An 18,538-nucleotide genomic window follows, 5' to 3' on the forward strand; every position below is an offset into this window, starting at 1 on the left:
TGAGCCAAAATCAAAAGTCAGACCCTCATCTGTCTAAGCCACCCAGGCACTCCCAAAACTTACATGTAAATCTAAAATTTTAACTTATTTAGAAGAAAAAAAGCAAGAGATCATCTTCAAGCCTTTAGATTAGGGAAGCGTTTTTGTTTTGTTTTGTTTTGTTTTGTTTTGTTTTTGAGAGAGAGAGAGCAAGCAAGTAGGGGAGAGGCAGAGAGGGGTGGGGGTGGGGGTGGGGGGAATCCCAAGCAGGCTCTGCACTGTCAGCACAGAGCCCAACACAGGGCTTGATCTCACAAACCATGAGATCATGACCTGAGCCAAAATCAAGAGTTGAATGCTTAAGCGACTGAGCCACCCAGGCACCCCAGGGAAGGAGTTTTAAAATAAAATATGAAAAGCATTAACTACCTAAGACAAGGTTGATGCATTTGACCATATTTAAAATTGAGAACTCTGTTGAAAGACATCTCAAAGTGAGTGAAATAACAAGCCATGAACTGAGAGAAGATATTTATAAAACAAATAACTGAAGAAGATTAGTATTCAAAATATATAAGAAACTCCCACAAGTCCATTTTTAAAAGATTTTTAAGAAAGTAGGCAAGAGACACAAACAGGTATTTCACAAAGGAGAAAGAAAAATACATGGCCAAGAAACATATGAAAAAATGAACAACCTCATTAGTAATCAGGAAAACAAATTAAGATCATAATGATGCATCCTTTTATATCCACCTGATTCTCCCCAAATAAAATCACTGGTAGTACCAAGTGTTGCTAATAAGGTAGATCAGTTGGAACTCTTTAAGTCCTACTGGAGAGAGCATTCATTGATTTTTTATTAAAAAAAATTTTTTTTAATGTTTATTTATTTCTGAGACAGAGAGAGACAGAGCATGAGCGGGGGAGGGGCAGACAGAGAGGGAGACACAGAATCCGAAGCAGGCTCCAGGCTCTGAGCTGTCAGCACTGAGCCCGAGGCGGGGCTCGAACTCACAAACCATGAGATCATGACCTGAGCCGAAGTGGGTCGCTCAACCGACTGAGCCACCCAGGCGCCCTGAAGATTTTGTCTTTTAAGCTTTTATTTTTTAGTAATCTCTACACCCAACGTGGGGCTCGAATGTACAACCCCAAGATCAAGAGTTGCATGCTCTACCAACTGAGCCACCCAGGCGCCCCGAGCATTCATTGATTTAACCACTTTGGAAGACTAGCGCTATTTGTAAAGTTGAATATTCACACAGTCTATGCTCCAGCTGTTCTACTTGCAGGCCAAAACATACACAAGAATATTTATAGTTTATATTCTCTCACTCCCCTAAAAAAGACTGGAAACACCCCAAATATCTGTTGAAAGAAAATGAATACATAGATTATGGTATGGTCACATGATGGGATACTAGGCAGCATTGCTAATGAAAGAGCTACAGATACACGTAACTACATCCGTTTTAGGAATGTCGTATCAAGTGAAAAGAGCAAGTTGTAGAAAATTACATTATAATGTCATCTGCAAAAAAGTTAAAATCAGGTTGAACTAAACAATATGTTGTTTAGGGATTATAAATATACATTTTTTAAATAAAACAAAGCAATACCAGTCAAAATTCAGTGGTTATCCTTGGGTATGGGAGAAGACAGAGAAACGGGGTAAGAGTACACACATCGTCGACATGGTATAGGCAGTGTTTTAGGATTTTTTAAAAATATATATCACATACTTTTTAAAATTGTGGTTAAAATACAGGTAACATAAAATTTACCTAAGTCCTTTAAGTGTGCATCTCAGTGGCATTAATGTACATCCATCCTCCACCGTCCATCTCTAGAACTGTTTTCCTGTTGTAAAACCAAAATTCTGTACCCATTAAATAATAACTTATGCCCCCATCCCACCCCTGAAAACCACCATTCTACTTACATTTAAGAATTTTAGTTTTGGGGGCGCCTGGGCAGCTCAGTCGGTTAAGCGTCTGACTTCAGCTCAGGTCATGATCTCACACTCCGTGAGTTTGAGCCCCACGTCCGGCTCTGTGCTGACAGCTCAGAGCCTGGAGCCCGCTTAAGATTCTGTGTCTCCCCCTCTCTTTGCCCCTCCCCTGCTCATGCTCTGTCTCTCTCTGTCTCAAAAATAAGTAAAAACATTAAAAAAATTTAAAAAAAAAGAATTTTAGTTTTTAATTTGGGAGATGAGTTCATGCATGTTCATTTTGTCATGCTTCATCATGTCTGTGTTGTAGCATGGTAGTTTCATATATACATACATATACACACACACATATATAACACGCAACATATATTCTTTTGTATGTATACAATAGCACATGCCTTATTTTTTAATGGCTTGATGCCTGGAAAAATAAAGAACGACAATATCCAAAATTGGCCAGAGCATGATAAGTGATATCATGATAAGTGATAACAAGCATATAAATTGGTACAATTTTTAGGACAGTTTAAACTTAACACAAATAGGGGCGCCTGGGTGGCTCAGTCAGTTAAGCGTCCGACTTCGGTTCAGGTCATGATCTCACGGTCGGTGAGTTTGAGCCCCGCTTGGGGCTCTGTGCTGACAGCTCAGAGCCTGGAGCCCTTTTCAGATTCTGTGTCTCCCTCTCTCTCTCTGCCCCTCCCCTGTTCATACTCTGTCTCTGTCTCAAAAATAAATAAACGTTAAGAAAAAATTTTTTAACTTAACACAAATAAAATTGACAAATATATTATGGCTTTTGGGAGTTATGGTGTTTCAATTTTGGTTTCTAATTATTCATTGCTAGTATATAGAAACAAGATTCATTTTTGCGTGTTGACCTTACATCCTTGCTAAATTCACTTATTCACTCTTGGGGTTTTTTTTGGTCATTGTTGATTATTTGGATTTGCTGTGTGGACAATGATGTCTTCTGTGAATAGGGGCAGTTTTCTCTCTAGTCTGTATGTTTTTAAACTTTCTTTCTCTTACCTTACTGCACTGCCTAGAACTTTGACTATAATATTAAATAGGAGTTGTGAGAGTGGACATCCTTGCCTTATTTCTGATCTTAGAAATCATTCTTTCACCTTAAAGTATGATGTTAAGTGCAGGCTCTTGTGGATATTCTTTAGCAAGTTGAAGAAGTTCCCTTCTATTCCTAGTTCTCTGAGAGTTTTTTTTTTTTTTTATTCAATGGCTGTTGAATTTTGTCAAATGCTTCTTGCATCAATAGATCTGATCATGTGGTTTCACTTTTTATATTGTTAATATGGTTGTTAAATAATGATTAATTTTCAAACATTAAAAGAGCTTTGCATCCCGGGTTTAAATTCTATTTGGTAATTATTAATCTTTTTATTCATTGCTGGATTTGATTTGTTAATATTTTGTTACAGATTTTGCATCTGTGTTTGTGAGGGATACTGGTCTGTAGTTTTCTTGTACTCTCTTTGTCTGATTTTGGTATCGATGTATCTTTTTGGATGGCAATATGTCAATTGTAACAAATGTCTTGGAAAATGAGTTTGCCCAAAGATCCTAAGAACTTATCTTAAGGAAACAGAGCTGCTCATGACACGCAGACTTTAGATTCAGATAGTTGGTAGATTTGAACACGAATGCGTGCGTCCCCTTACCAACTGCTTGAATTTTGTGGCCATTTTCTATCCTGTAAAATGCGGATAAGAGGACCTACCTCACAGATTGCAGTAGATAATTCACACACAGTGCCCAACACATAGTAAACTTGAAGTCAATAATAGCTCTTGGTATTATGTTATACTCTCTAGCCTATCTGGAAGGACATCATCTTTGCTCCCATATAAAGCTCCCACTTTGAACCTCCTTATTGGTGAGTATTCGGTCTCTTCATCCCTGACCCCTGCCTCACAATAAGTGTGTGAGGCGATGGGAATGCAAAGGTAAAAAAGGTACGGTCCCTGCTCTCAGGGAGCTGAATCTGTTAGACACAAGTGCAAACGAACCAGTTTTATGCAGTGTAACAGCATTATAATAGAGCGTCTGCCCTAGGTGTAGCGGGTCCCGGACGCGCACTCTCAGCGCGAGTCAGAACAGCTGGTGGTCACTGGAGCTTAGGGATCAGGAGGGAGGGCGGGTGGCAACTTTCACAGCACAGCCTCGGGTCGTTGGGGGGAGTGGGAGCGCCGAGACCAGCTGTTTCCATAGCAACAGAACTAGCCACCCTCGCGGGGCCTCCCAGCTCACCTCTGTCCAACTTCGTAGGAGCTGCGAACGGCCACTTCCGTTCCTCCAGCCTCGGAGGCTCGCGGACGCTCCGCCGTAAATGAGCAACTCGAGTTCCTAGTCTCTGATTGGCTCAGGCAGATGGAAGGGGTGGGCTGTGGCACGAGGGGCGTGGCCTGCGGTCCGTGAAGCCGGAGTTTTCCTCGCGGAGCGGAAGCCGACTTCACCCGCCCCGGAAGTGCAACGATCGAGGTTGTACAGGTGCGGATTTCGCCGGCGAGGCGGCTCTTTTCGAGATGCCGGGAGCCGCAGCCAATGGCTCGGAGTTGTACGAGAGCATCGAGAGTTTCGTGGAGGCCCTGAAGCGGGGCGGCGGGCGGCGCAGCTCCGAGGACATGGCTCGGGAGACCCTGGGGCTGCTGCGCCGGATCATTACGGACCACCGCTGGAGCAATGCAGGTGAGGCAGGTCTATTCTGTCGCGTCCCTCGTCACTATCCGTTCCCGATCCCCAGGCGGAAAGTCGCCCAGGCCTCATCGTGCTCGTGCCCTCTCACGCTCTGTTCCTCGGACTGCAGGGGAGCTGATGGAACTGATTCGCCGAGAGGGCCAGAGGATGACAGCCGCGCAGCCCTCAGAGACCACGGTGGGCAACATGGTGCGGAGAGTGCTCAGGATCATCCGGGAGGAGTATGGCAGGTCAGCACGTGGGCCTTTTTGCACGAGCTCCGCCCTTTGCTTGGAGCCTTTAGTGGTGAGCAGGCCCTGTTGCTTCAAAGAGTACACCTCAGCCCACCTCCCTCTTTGCCTCTTGTTGCCTCCGTAGACTCCATGGACGCAGCGATGAGAGCGATCAGCAGGAGTCCTTGCACAAACTCTTGACATCCGAAGGCCTGAGCGAGGATTTCAGCTTCCATTACGCCCAACTCCAGTCCAACATCATCGAGGCAATTAATGAGCTGCTTGTGGAACTGGGTAAGAGTCCTGATCCCGGGTGTCAGGACAGGTTACAGGCAGATGAAGGAAGAGAAGACCCTGAAAGTTGTTCATCAGCAGAGATGGGAGATCGCCAGTTATGCTGTTCTCAGCTTTGTCCTCCATCCTGACTAAGAGGAAGGTTTGGAGCAGGACTAAGATAACCCTCCCTACATTTCTTTACAGACCAGCCCTTTATAGATTGCTGCAGAAGCTGTTAGGACAGAGCTTTATTTTCGTTTTAAAGATGAACTCCCTAAAACCACAGGTGGTAGACTTCACTAAACTTCTTCTTCTTGAATTTTTATGCACACACGCACCACCTCCATTCCCCTTGTCTTTGTGACCTGGGAGATCTGCAGATATTCATTACAATCAGAATTCCCCAAGAAGGAAGAAGCTGGGTCTCTGTATCTGGAGCTGCTGCTTCCAAATTGCTCCCCTTTTTTCTTCTGTGGCCTCCTCAAGTGGAGGTGTTGTGGCCACCTTTTGGAGGAGGAGTCCCTTTAGGGGGAAAACTGTTTACCCCACGCTCAGCATTTTATGATTTCCCCAATTGGACCTTTTTTTTTTTTTTGCCTGAATTCAGTGTCTTCAAAATCAATTGTAAGGAGCTGGTGTTGTGGCCGGGCAGGGTTGGGGGTTTAAGTGGATGAGTTGGGGGTTCTACTGGGAAAGAGGGTAGACTGCGAACTTAGGAGGTAGAAGATCCCAGAGGAATGGGGCTTTTAAGAAGTGACCTTCATATTAAGTCCATTTACCCTGTGTTACCAGGGTCCACTAGGTGGGCACCTGTCTCTTTCATGTTGTAGCACGGTGGTTTCATATTTTCCTTGCAAAACTGACTGTTCTTGCAGAAGGGACAACAGAGAACATTGCAGCCCAGGCTCTGGAGCACATCCACTCCAATGAGGTGATCATGACCATTGGCTTCTCCCGAACAGTAGAAGCCTTCCTCAGAGAGGCGGCCCGAAAGAGGAAATTCCATGTCATTGTGGCAGAATGTGCTCCTTTCTGTCAGGTAGGGGGGAGGCGGGGGCTTCTGGAGTTGCTAAGAAAAATGAAAACTGAGGAGGGAATCAAGAAGTGATAGATGGGCTCCGTGCTATCTTTGAATTGATAAGCAAGATGTTGAGAAGATAAAGTAAAATAAAACATTAAGGGAATTTTCAAGTTGTTCATCCTGTCAACACTCTTCAACATTGGTTTGGGAGGCTTAGGTGAAATTCTGGGTTCAAGAAAAGAAATCTATTGGTTCTTTTGGGAATCAAAATAGGGTAAATTACCTTGGGGATGACTGATGCTTGGCCTGACCGCACTCCATCCCTACGTAAATAATAGGTCTTTCAGAAGGAACTATGTAAGGATGCAGGATGTTGTAAAGGAACGAGCCAGGACCTATCCTGTCAGCTCTGCCCAATTATACACGCGAGCAGTATTTCCAGTTTTGTGGCTGCTCTAATGCTCCTGTGGAGAATTCAACATTTATTAGCTTCTCCTGGGCTTCCCTGCAATGTACCACAGAATACCGACCACGGGCAGAAAAAGGAGTTATCTGGAGGCAGTTGTGTGTCGGCTGTGCTCAGTATCACAGAATTCTCCAGATCCAGTTCCATTGGAGATGCCTTCCACTCTCTCTCACTCTCTCTCATAATGTCAGCCTTTCTGTCCTATTGCAGGGTCACGAAATGGCAGTCAATTTGTCCAAAGCAGGTATTGAGACAACTGTCATGACTGATGCCGCCATTTTTGCTGTTATGTCAAGAGTCAACAAGGTGGGTATATTTGGACTTATATTAAGTTCATGAAGACTGTACTTCTAAAATACTGATTTTTCCCCCCTCCCTCCTATAATATCTATGAGGAAAGAAAGTTTCTAACACCTTTTGAAAGTACATATTTGGGCCTTTTTAATATATTAACTGAATTTCTTCTGTCTGTATCATTGTTCCTCACTTAGAGTAGCTTCTTTTTGTTGTCTTTGTTTTAAAGATTTTATTTATTTTAATTTTTTTTTAATGTTTTTATTTATTTTTGAGACAGAGACAGAGCATGAGCAGGGGTGGGGCAGAGAGAGAGAGAGGGAGACACAGAATCTTAGGCAGGCTCCAGGCTCTGAGCTGTCAGCACAGAGCCCGACGCAGGGCTTGAACTCTTGGGCTGTGAGATTATGACCTGAGCTGAAGTCGGACGCTCAACCGACTGAGCCACCCAGGAGTCCCAAAAGATTTTATTTTTTAAAGCAATCTCTACACCCAGTGTGGGGCTTGAACTCACAACCCCAAGATCAGAGTCATGATCTACATGCTCTACAACTGAGCCAGCCGGGCACCTCAGAGTAGTTTCTTTTTGGTGAAAGCATTGAAGAGAATGAAATAGGGCTAAGCTAAGCATGGCACTGCTAGGGATTGGGTAGAGGGTCCCTGCTTTCTGAGCAGAGAGCTTGGCAGTGGTGGATGATGAATAGAAAGGCTTCTGGCTTCTCAGGAGCTGTGACATAGAGATCCTAGAAGACAGGGCTAAGAGCAGGAGGTGGTACAGCTTCCGGTCACAGACTATATTCATTCTTTGGGAAGCCACTTTTGAGCTAGAACTCATGGTCCTTAGTCTAGAATCCCTTTTCCTTTACGGCTGTGTGACCCTCACGATGTCAAGAGGGAGGCCTGGGCATTCAGCCTATTGTGCCCAATGGCCTATTTAAGGTTGTATCTCTAGGATGACTCACATTTTGCTTCCTGTTCCAAAGGTGATCATTGGCACAAAGACCATCCTGGCCAATGGTGCCCTGAGAGCTGTGACAGGAACTCACACTCTAGCACTGGCAGCAAAACACCATTCCACCCCGCTCATCGTTTGTGCTCCCATGTTCAAGCTCTCCCCACAGGTACGTCTGTCTGTCTGTAGCCAACAGAAAGAAGGAAGCCAAAGTGTAGGCTTGATCTCCAGGCCTTCAACCTGCTCACTCTGGGGCTTCTCTTTATCTGTGTTTACTAAATGGATTAGACCCAGTAGAGGCTGGAAAAAGCCACAAAAGTCTTGAACCAGGAAAAAAATTGATAGTTTTTTTTTTTTAATTCCTTTTTTTTTAATGTTCATTTATTTTGAGAGAGAGAGAGCACGTGTGCGAGCAGGGGAGGGGCAGAGAGAGAGGGAGAGAGAATCCCAGGCTGAAAGTGCAGAGCCAGATGTGGGGCTCAAACTCATGAACTGTGAGATCGTGACCTGAGCTGAAATCAAGAATCGGACACTCAACCGACTGAGTCCCCCAGGCGCCCCCCAAAAATTGATAGTATAATTATCTTATCAGCTTTGAAAAGTCAAAATTGTAAGGTCAGGGTAGTACATAGTTGGGGAAGGCCCTTTGTTTTCACTGCCACCATTCCCCATCACCCTGACCATTTCTGAAAATGCCAAACAAGTTGAAACTAGGAACATAGAATCGGTTTTATTTGTCATAGTTGGAGGGACGTTCCTCTGTAGCTTGAATACAAACAGTATTACAAAATGAAGAGTTATTTCATTAGCAATAGAAGCTATTTGTAGGTCTCTTTTTTTTAAATTGAGGTGAATTTCACATAACATACAATTAGCCAGTTTTAAATGTACAGTTCAGGGGCACTTACTACATTCACAACATTGTGCAACTACCACTCTCTGGTTCCAGACCTTCATCATCCCGGCAAAACACTCTGTACCCGTTACATAATCACTCCCTATTGCCTCCTCTCCCCATCTCCTAGGAATCACTAATCTGTTTTCTGTCTCTGTGGCTTTGCCTGTTTTGGATATTTCATATAAAAGAAATCATACAATGTGTGCCTTTTGTTTTTGACATCTTTCACTTCGCATGATGTTTTCAAGGTTCCTAGCTATAGCACAGCTCTTTGTTTCTTTCTGTGGCTGAATGATACTCTCTTGCATGGATATACCACAGTTTATTTATCCATTCACCCCCTTGGGTAGTTGGGTTGTTCAGCCTTTGGTTTTAGTGAATAATGGTCCTGGAAGCATTTGTGTGCAAGCTTCTTTGTGGACATAAGATTTTTATTTCCCTTGGGTATGTACCTAGAAGTGGAATTTGCTAGGTCTGTCTCACTCTTTTTTTTTTTTTTTCCTTATCTAGTTCCCCAATGAAGAAGATTCATTTCACAAGTTTGTGGCCCCTGAAGAAGTTCTGCCTTTCACAGAAGGTACAGAAGGGTGTGTGTGTGTGTGTGTGTGTGTGTGTGTGTGCGTGCGTGCGCGCGCGCACATGTGTGTTTGGGTCCTTTTGCTTTTGTTTTGGTAGTCAGTCAGGGGTGAATGCTGCCAGGTTGTGTTTTTTTTATCATACTTCTTGTGGAGACTTCTCTTTAGTGTCTTAGAGTGCATGGGGACCTGATCATTTTGTTCTGGGACTAATATATTCAACGGAGTATTGGGGTCATGGTGGGTTGGATCACCCAGCATTGACTGAGTTTGGCTTTGCACATTGCTTGACAGAGGCAACAACCGAATGGGAAAATAGCCTTGTTTTTCAGTTGCTGTAGGGAGTCATTTTGGTGACGTGAATGGCAAAGGAAGTAGGCCCCAAAATGTTCCTACTATAAAACTTGCCTGTAATCTTTGTGCGTTGGGGTCCTTTTCTGTGACTTCTGAATGTAGCAGCTGTGGTCAGTGAGCCTGCCACCTCATCAACATCACATGGCCTTAAACACCATCTGAGAGCAAAGCAAGTGCTTGGGCTACAGTTCTTCTTAGAAGTTGAATAACTTCATTTATTCACACATTCGTTCTTTCAAGAATTATTTTATGTATGTATCCACTATGTATCCAGCACTACGCTAGCAACTAGGGATGTAAAAATGAACAACAAATAGGTCCTGCTCCCACAGAGCTTACGTTCTGTTGCAGAAGATAGACAAGAAAATGTCAGGTCATGAGATGTTTTGGGAAGAGAACAAAGAAGGATGATGTGATTGGAAGGTGGTTGGAGACTATGTTAGTTTGGGGAGGGTCTTAATGAGGGGACATTTCAGCTGAGTCCAGAATGAATAGACCCCACCGTGTGAAGATCAAGGAAAGAGTCTTCCAGGCATTGGTGCAAAGGGCCTGAGTTAGGTCCCTGCTTAGCCAGTTGGAACCAGATGGCCATTATGGCTGGAGAGGAACGCACGAGGGAGAGTGGGATGAATTATAATTAGTGTAGTGCAGCGGGGGAGGGGCTAGATCTTGAGGGCTGCTATCCCAAGCTGGAATTCTGTTCTAAGGGCTATGCAAAGGCATTGGAGAGTTTTAAGCAGGGAGTGGTATGGTCTGAAGTCCTCTCTTCTGGTTTGCACTCTGCTGCAGCTTCCCGAGGGGTAGCGAGTATGCCTGCATTATTGAGCCTAGAATCTATATGCTACCTGGTTATTAGAGCAGGATCCTCAGTTTTATCTTTGGCATGTGTGATTGATTGCCTTTCAGGGGACATTCTGGAGAAGGTCAGCGTTCACTGCCCCGTGTTTGACTACGTCCCCCCAGAGCTCATTACCCTCTTTATCTCCAACATTGGTGGGAATGCGCCTTCCTACATCTACCGCTTGATGAGTGAACTCTACCATCCTGATGATCATGTCCTATGACCACCATTCATTCTAAGCAGAAGCTGCTTAGCCAGATACGGAATGGAGAGGGACTTCAGTGCGACTGCTGAAAATCAAGTCCTTGTAATGGGGAGTGAACTGGAGCCAACCTAAAAAACTTAATACCGTTTCCTGCCTTTTTAGGCATCCCATAACAAGGACACACATTCAGGTCTGTCTTCTTGCCTTTCTGATCTTAACAGCAGCAGCGGGCCTTGACCTATTAATTTTGTAGCCTCTTGGGGCGCCTGGCTGGCCGTTGGTAGAGCGTGCGACTCTTGATGCTGGGGTTATGAGCTCTGTTCCCACGCTGGGCACAGTTTACTGTAAAAATTTGTTCTTTGGAACCTCTTAGAGACCTGGGGAGTCTGTTTTAGGAACTTAAACTTTCTGGTTCAGTGGGGCGTTAAACATAACACTGAAGACCTTGATGGGATATAGGTTTTTGCCCAGAAATGGCTACCACACCTTTTCCTGGGCTGTGCCAATAAAAGCTGCTTGAAGATTCCTGAGTTGGTTTATTTATTGTTCTGCTCTGAACTGCCTGAAACAGCAGCAGCAGCAGAGCCCTTTTTGTGCTTTGATAGAGGGCTGTAATTAGAGGGAACCGGCTAAGACAGAAATGCAAATGAAAGTATTTACAGTTTCCTTACTAATTCACTGGCAGTGGTCCCAAACAACTTGTTAGTAATCGAAGAGAGTGGCTCCAAAACCTCTCCGAATCATCGGGGAGCTTAAGAAAATGTACCATCTTGGGCTCTATCCCAGACCTACTACATCTGATCTCCGGGATGGCACCTGGGAATCCGCTTAAAGCTTCCCAGAAAAGGACCCTCTCGTGTACTGTTAATAGGATTGTACGCTGGTACCTTTCGAGAGCAATTCTGAACGTGCATTTCTCAAATTATTTGTACAAGCACATGGAGATATAGAGAAGAATACTTGTCACTGTAGCAGCTGTAATGTCACAGCCTAAGTGTCCAGCAATAGCATTTTGTATTCTGTTAATTAAAAACAAGGAAGGTTTTTAAACATGACATACTGTGGAACATTATGTATACACTGCAGTGGAAGTTTCAAAAGAGTGGCCTTAAGGGCCGTGTTTGGGTTAAGGACATTTTGGCTGGCTCACCCTGTATTTAATTTGAATTAGTTACCAATAATTAAAAATGTGAAAATAGGGGCTCCTGGGTGGCTCAGTCGGTTAAGCGGCCAACTTAGGCTCAGGGCACGATCTCGCCATTGGTGACTTTGAGCCCCACATCAGGCTCTGTGCTGACAGCTCAGAGCCTGGAACCTGCTTCAGATTTTGTGTTTCCCTCTCTCTCTCTGCCCCTCCCCTGCTCATACTCTGTCTCTCAACAATAAATAAATGTTAAAAATTTTTTTTAAAATAAATAAAAATGTGAAAATAAAGTAGAATAATAAAAATGTGAAGATCACATACTAAAATTCAGATTTCTTGCTTCTCTTGGAAACTCTGCAGCTTTGGCAATTTTGCGCCCATGTTCCCGAATGGCAGCAGTTGGCTACACTTGAGCAGCTTCTGACTCCATTAAATGGAAAACCTCCTTTTCTGCAGTTCCTCCCCGGTCCGGTCCGTGTAACTCATGTTATCTGCCTGACCCCTAGAGGCATTTGATCCGTGAGCCTTGTGTTAAAAGAATGGGACAGATTCGGAAGGAAGTCCATTTAATGTTGTTAATTAAAGACAAGCTGGGGAAAAGTCAAGCTGCCGAGCAGTATGCATAATATGACCTTTTACTTCATTAAAACAAAACAATATGTACATGCAATAGGATAAAAGTCTGGAAGAATACTACCAAACAGTGGCAAGCTGGAGGATATCTTCTAATTTTTAGTAGGTTCATATATTATTTCCATTTTTTATGTGTTCTACTTTAGTACTTACCTTTTCAGAAAGTCTCCCCAGGTAATCCAGATGATCCGCCATGTTTGGGAACCACTGGCCCAGAGCGGAGGTCCCGGGCAGACTTGAGCATACCGCGGAACCCCCCGAGATGCTGGTCCCAGGCCAGCTTCCTGTCTCCTGCGGCACTGTCTGTGGGGTGGAGGGAGGGAGCACCAGGAGTCTGCATGTTTAACAAGCACCCTAAGGATCTGAACAGGTGATTTGATAACCACACTTCGGTAAACACTGGCCAGAGGTAGGTTATGAGGGGAAGGCCTCTGCATCAACTTGAGATAGATCTTTGCCTTAGGGCTCTTGTCTTCCCTGAAAGAGGGAGAAAACAAGATTGAAGAGGTTTAGTCTGAAAGACCGGCCTAAAAGCTCTGACTCAGAAGAGGCTGACTCACTCAGGCCTCAGTCTGTCAGTTCTTTTCCTTAAAGCATCTAAGACCCCGCGCTTTCTCAGTGAAGTGGCTTATAGCTACCAATTACGAGCAATTGTCTCCTCTGAAGGCACCAATTCTAACAGCAATCCGCTTGGGTACATACAACTGTGTGGTCTGGAGTAAAAGGAGTGAGTCAAGGAACTTAAATCTGTTTCTGGTCTAAAAATGCTTTATGATACTTGTCCTTTGTGCGTCCTAGTCTCTGGGTCTAAAATTAGCACCCACATTCTTCCCAGGCATAAGTGACATGGATGAAGGTTCCAAGGGTAGTTTTGGTCAACTTTTAAAGTGCCTGGGACAGAAGAACTGCACCAATGCATGCTCTTCGGGCTCTTTAGGACCTCAATTAAGCAAGTCCCACAAAGCTATTTATATGCCTCATTTTTCTATTTCTCTCTCTCCTCTCTTCGACTGGAGGAGGAGTAAATATTGGAAAGGGGAGAACCTTATCTGAACAGGGAGAGACAAGCCCCATGTCAACTTCCTACCTCTCGGCCTTTGTGTCTGTCTGCCTTTGCCAGCAGGACCCGAAAGCTAAGGACAAAAACTTGTAGCTGTAGCTTGAAAAGAATTAATAGAAAGAGGATTCCATGGATGTGAAAGTCCTCCTGAATACGCCAAATAAACCAAGTTAGATAACTTACTCAATACAGTTTGTAAAGACACTTTTCCCACGGTTTATATCTTCCAATTTAGGCGGAGGGCAGGAGAGGCACAATTCTTGGAACTCAAATCAGGAACAGAAATTCCTAATTTAGCCTCAGAAGTCTCTGAAAAACACTCCACCAAGGAAAACTTAAGTGTAAAGTGATACCTCAAAGAAATAAATGCGGGTATGGGTAGGATCGTACGTTTCACAGATGTGCTTCACAACCATTTCTCAAGGCAATCTGTTGGCTCAGTCTCTGGGTTAACGAAGGCCGCCAGTCCTGTGGCTCCATCATCGGGCTACGTGATTCTATAACATATGTGGAACTCAGGACATCAGAACTGTTTTTGCTATATGGTACCAGATGGTGACGTAATTATTGTAAAGGCCCCATACTATCCACCTGTCCTCGCAAAAACTCCCTCTGCAGACATGCACCTAGTTGACACAAAGGAGCTATTCTGAAATGTGGTTTGGAAGTGTTTTCTATCTGGCCTACTTTGCTTTGAATTATTCTTTCATTCACCAAACAGCTGTTCCAGGTTATTGTGCAATGGCTAAGCAATTATTATTAATAAAGAGCTTATAGTCTAAGCTTTCAGTCTTCTGCACAACACTCACACAATGGAGGGCAGCCTTTGAGCCTAACCACACTGGCAACAGTGATTGCTTGATGTTTATATTAAATACCAAGCTGAAGAGGAGACTTTCAGTAGTGTTTTTTCAGGCATGTTACATTTAGAATTAAGACCTGCCTAGAGAAGAAGGAAGCTGCTTAAAAACTTGACAAGGTTCCTAAAATTCGTAACTTCTATGCAAAACTCTGCAGTTTACTATAAAAGAGAGGTGATAAAATACCTTGAATAATAATGATACACTAATATAGCAGTAGCTAACTCCAACTCCAAACCATCTTTTTTTTTTTTTTTTTTTTTTTGGCCAGGGTAGGGGTGGGTGGCAACCACCACTGCATATGCCTTACTTTTGTGGTAAATAAGAACAAGTTGTTAGGCAAGTTGTGAGGGTAAGGTCAGGCCAAATTAGCTTCTTCAGATTGCTACCTGGGGCACGCTAGCTTACGGGCTCCAGTAAGCTCCATAGATTCAGGTACGTAAGACGCTTGGATCCTCCAGACTTTGATCAGGTTGCCTGAACTTTATGTTTCAAAGCACAGGGTGCTGACAAATGGGCACGGGATGACAATGACCCAAGGGTCTGAAAGATCCTAAGCCATAGGATAGCCTCTTTTTTTCTTTATATGCCTGCAACTTCTGATACATTTAGAAGGGACACATACATGGAGTTACTGAGTGATGAATAAATGGAGAAAGAGAAGCAAGGGTTTGTTTGGTGAGATTATCTAGATTTTTGGTTTCCCAGACGTCCTTCTTTTCTGAGTCCACCTTGTTGCTATCTCAGTGCTGATAAGCAACTTCAGTTGAGAAAGTGTGAAAAGGCAGGACAGGTAACAGCAAACGCAGCAGTCAGTTCTCCTTGGTAGCCTGCTTTCGTAAAGGTTCTGATGGAACCTGGTGGCACTTCAGATGGAAAACAGGTAGAACGAGTCCGACTCTTTGTGCCAGAAACTGCTCTTCCCTTCATTTGGACTTGCTACCACTGGCTCCCACTTAAAGCTTCATCCAAGCACAGTTGTCCTCGCTCTCTAGGAGCTGACCACTGCATCTGTTCTTGCTTGGCATGGCTCCTCAGGCCCCTACACATCTCTAGAACTTGGTCTTGGGCCCCCTCCTGCTCTGCCCCTGTGTTGGCCGCCTTGTTTTTTTCCACTGTTAGGTTCAGATCCCATCTGTTCATTTGTGTCTGACCTTTTCTTTGCCTCACTCTTGATGTGTGATTGCTTGAACCTCTCCATTCTCAGCTGCTCATGGGGTTCCAGATCACCAGCTAGGTTCTGGACCTTTCCCTAGCCCTCTCCCCTGTCTCTTCCCTCCCTTCTAGCCTACACTCTAAGCTTTGCTTTTAAGCTTTTCTGAGTCTAGCCCCTATTATCATCTATAGATTTTATTTCTGACAGAACTGTCATCTCCTCGTATCCCAGTAAAAACGACATAGCTATAACTCAGTGACCTCTAAACTAGAGGAAGTTACCACATTCCATCATCAGTTTCCTTGTCCTGACTAAAGCTAAGCTTCTTAAAGACATGCACCCTTATTTCAAATATAATTGTGATGAACGTTCCCCAAAAAGGCACTCTCTAGAATGGCTTCATCGCACGTCGTATCTTTTTTTTTTACTCTGAAGTTAATGAAGTTGGTGAAGTCTCCACTAACCAGAATCTAATAAAGTTGAACCACTAAGTTTACAAACTGGTAAGTCCCTAATAAATTAAAAATATATGGCAAGCACAGGGTAACAATGGGAAGGAGTGTGCAACGTGAAGCCACCCAGATCTGGGTCTGAATTCTGGCTCTTTTAGCAAATGGGGTAACATCTCTGAGGCTTAGCAGTCTCACTGTTAAAGAGACATCGGCGGGGCGCCTGGGTGGCTCAGTCAGTTAAGCGTCTGACTCTTGGTTTGGGTTCAGGTCATGATCTCACAGTTCGGTTCGTGAGTTCATGCCCCACTCTGCTGACTGGACACAGCCTGCTTGGGGTTCTCTTTCTCCCTCTCTCTCTGTCCCTCCCCTACTGACGCTCTCGCTGGCTCGCTCTCTCAAATAAATAAATAAAACTTAAAAAAAAAAAAGAGACATTAGCTTGCTAACAGAACTGCTGTAAGGCTAGTAATAATGTACACAAAACATTGGGTATATATAGTAGGCCCTTAGTAACTGGTAACATTCATTCTCGTGACTGGAGCCAGAAAACTTGTTTACCATTAGTCTGCCACTTAGTACCTGTGTGATCTTAGACAAATCACTTAATATATTTCAGCCTTTGTAAACTGGGGAGCCTAACACCATCTTATCTGGTGGGTTGCCAAGAAAATTCAAATAAGACATGCAAAAATCATGTTGTAAACCTTAAAGCACCACAAAGGTGTTAATGACTACTATCATGTGTTAGAAAATTAAGTCTGTTTTTACTCTATGGCAAGTAAAGTTAAAAACAAACAGAACAAAACAAAATCCAAACAGGCAACAAAAGTAATGTTAGATATTTTTGGCTAATAGGTTGGTTTTATGTTGATGCATGCAACTGGGTTTATAAATTATGAAAAAGGATAATTATCTCTTCCATTGCTTGAGTCAGGCTAGCCAGGAAGATTATTACATTATTTATGGAGAACTTTTTCTAATCTCTGCTATTCTCAAAAAAACGGTGGTCTAAGATTGTAGCAAAACATTTTGAAACTGCACCTCATCCTAATATAAGAAGTATCATAACACTTTTTTTAATCCCACAAATTCGTCTAACCTGAAAAATATTTTAAACTCCCAGGACAGCTGGCCTCCATATAGCTCTGGAGAGTGGAGGCAGAGGTCCAGAGGCCACAACACCCCACTGGGCCTGGAGGCAGAGACCCTGACAGCCTTGCAAATCCCCTGAAAACACCCTCCTTTTGAAGGTCATGTCTCCCAGTCTATGAAACCGCTTATATGTATTAAGAAGAATAAAGGCCATTTTTAGACAGTGGTGCCTATTCTTCAGAGTTCCAATTACGTAATTCTACAAGGATCCCCTTGAAAACCAGTGAAGGCTTTTCCTGAACCTTCTCTGAGACACACACTAATGAATGCAATACTTCATTGCTCCTGTAAGATTCACTGCAGGGCTGCTGGCAAACAAAGTTTTCTTCCATGAGTACAAATGTGTTTCCTGTATTAAAAAATGAGAAAAATCATTCCATTGATGATACAAAGGCCAGTTTCAGCAGGCTGCAAAATACAAAAGTGGAAATTCTCACTGCAACGTCTTTCTCATTGTATGGGATCCCAGTTGCAATAAACATTACCAGCTGGGGTTTTTTGCTTTTCTTTTTGTCTTTCTATAAACCTTTAGTCTATTGAGTCTTATTAACCAGAAATCAAACATTCTAAAAAGGTAGAGGAAATACAGATTAAGGATGGCATAACAAGCATTTGCCACAAAGATCAGTCCTGGTCCCAAATGAAATTATGAGGCCATTAGACAGGCATACTGTAATAAAACTAAGATATAATTTGAAAGGGATCAAAAGAACTGTTGTCTCCTGGAAAACTGTAGAGAACAGGTCTGGTTAGGTTGAAAGAATAAATTCTGCATTTTGATATGAAACTTGCTCTCACATAAAGAGACACTTTTAAAGTACCAAAAAAATCATAGTTTTACAAGTCCTAGTACTTTCACCATTTTCCCAGTTGGAGTATGAACAATATCAGATGCTGAATGAGATCTTGCAGGGGAAAGAAGACAACCAACCAGGACAGGAGTTTAATTGTCTCTATTCTATCTTTGTCCTTGTTTCTCTCCCTCTCTCTTTTTTTTTTAATGTTTTATTTATTTTTGCAAGACAGAGACAGAGTGTGAACAGGGGAGGGGCAGAGAGAGAGGGAGACACAGAATCCGAAGCAGGCTCCAGGCTCTGAGCTGTCAGCACAGAGCCCGACTCGGGGCTCGAATTCACGAACTGAGAGATCATGACCTGAGCCGAAGTTGGACGCTTAACTGGCTGAGCCACCCAGGTGCCCCTGTCCTTGTTTCTCTTTTATCAATAGTTTTTTAATCCCTAAAATAATCTATAGGCCTGATGGAAGACTACAGGGGACATTTTTTATTGAGTGTAGAGAACTCTTTAAGTCTGAGATTTAGAATGTAAATTACAGCAGC

General features: G+C 43.5%; 1 protein-coding gene and 1 long non-coding RNA gene across 2 annotated transcripts; one reads left to right on the top strand and one right to left on the bottom strand.

Moving 5' to 3' along the window:
* Positions 1 to 846: 846 nt before the first annotated feature.
* Positions 847 to 4,337, bottom strand: LOC109253847 (uncharacterized). Its single transcript, XR_002074553.2, has 2 exons — positions 4,202 to 4,337; positions 847 to 1,842 (listed from the first exon to the last, which is right to left on the bottom strand). It is a non-coding gene; the product is annotated as an uncharacterized LOC109253847 (long non-coding RNA).
* Positions 4,338 to 4,385: 48 nt separating this feature from the next.
* On the top strand, positions 4,386 to 11,265 carry EIF2B2 (eukaryotic translation initiation factor 2B subunit beta). Its single transcript, XM_019427174.2, has 8 exons — positions 4,386 to 4,639; positions 4,758 to 4,878; positions 5,006 to 5,154; positions 6,012 to 6,175; positions 6,834 to 6,929; positions 7,901 to 8,038; positions 9,278 to 9,344; positions 10,603 to 11,265. Exons 1-8 carry the CDS (start codon positions 4,477 to 4,479, stop codon positions 10,758 to 10,760), a joined length of 1,056 nt encoding a protein of 351 aa, XP_019282719.1. The 5' UTR covers positions 4,386 to 4,476; the 3' UTR covers positions 10,761 to 11,265.
* Positions 11,266 to 18,538: the final 7,273 nt, after the last annotated feature.

The sequence above is a fragment of the Panthera pardus genome, unplaced genomic scaffold (genome assembly GCF_024362965.1).
Source record: "Panthera pardus isolate Hobbes unplaced genomic scaffold, ASM2436296v1 HiC_scaffold_24, whole genome shotgun sequence".
Classification (NCBI taxonomy): Eukaryota; Metazoa; Chordata; class Mammalia; order Carnivora; family Felidae; genus Panthera; species Panthera pardus.

Coding starts and splice junctions, on each gene's coding strand:
- EIF2B2 (XM_019427174.2), top strand. CDS start 4,477: ATGCCGGGAGCCGCAGCCAATGGCTCGGAGTTGTACGAGAGCATCGAG. Junction 4,640..4,757: donor CCACCGCTGGAGCAATGCAG/GTGAGGCAGGTC, acceptor CTCGGACTGCAG/GGGAGCTGATGGAACTGATT. Junction 6,930..7,900: donor TTATGTCAAGAGTCAACAAG/GTGGGTATATTT, acceptor CCTGTTCCAAAG/GTGATCATTGGCACAAAGAC.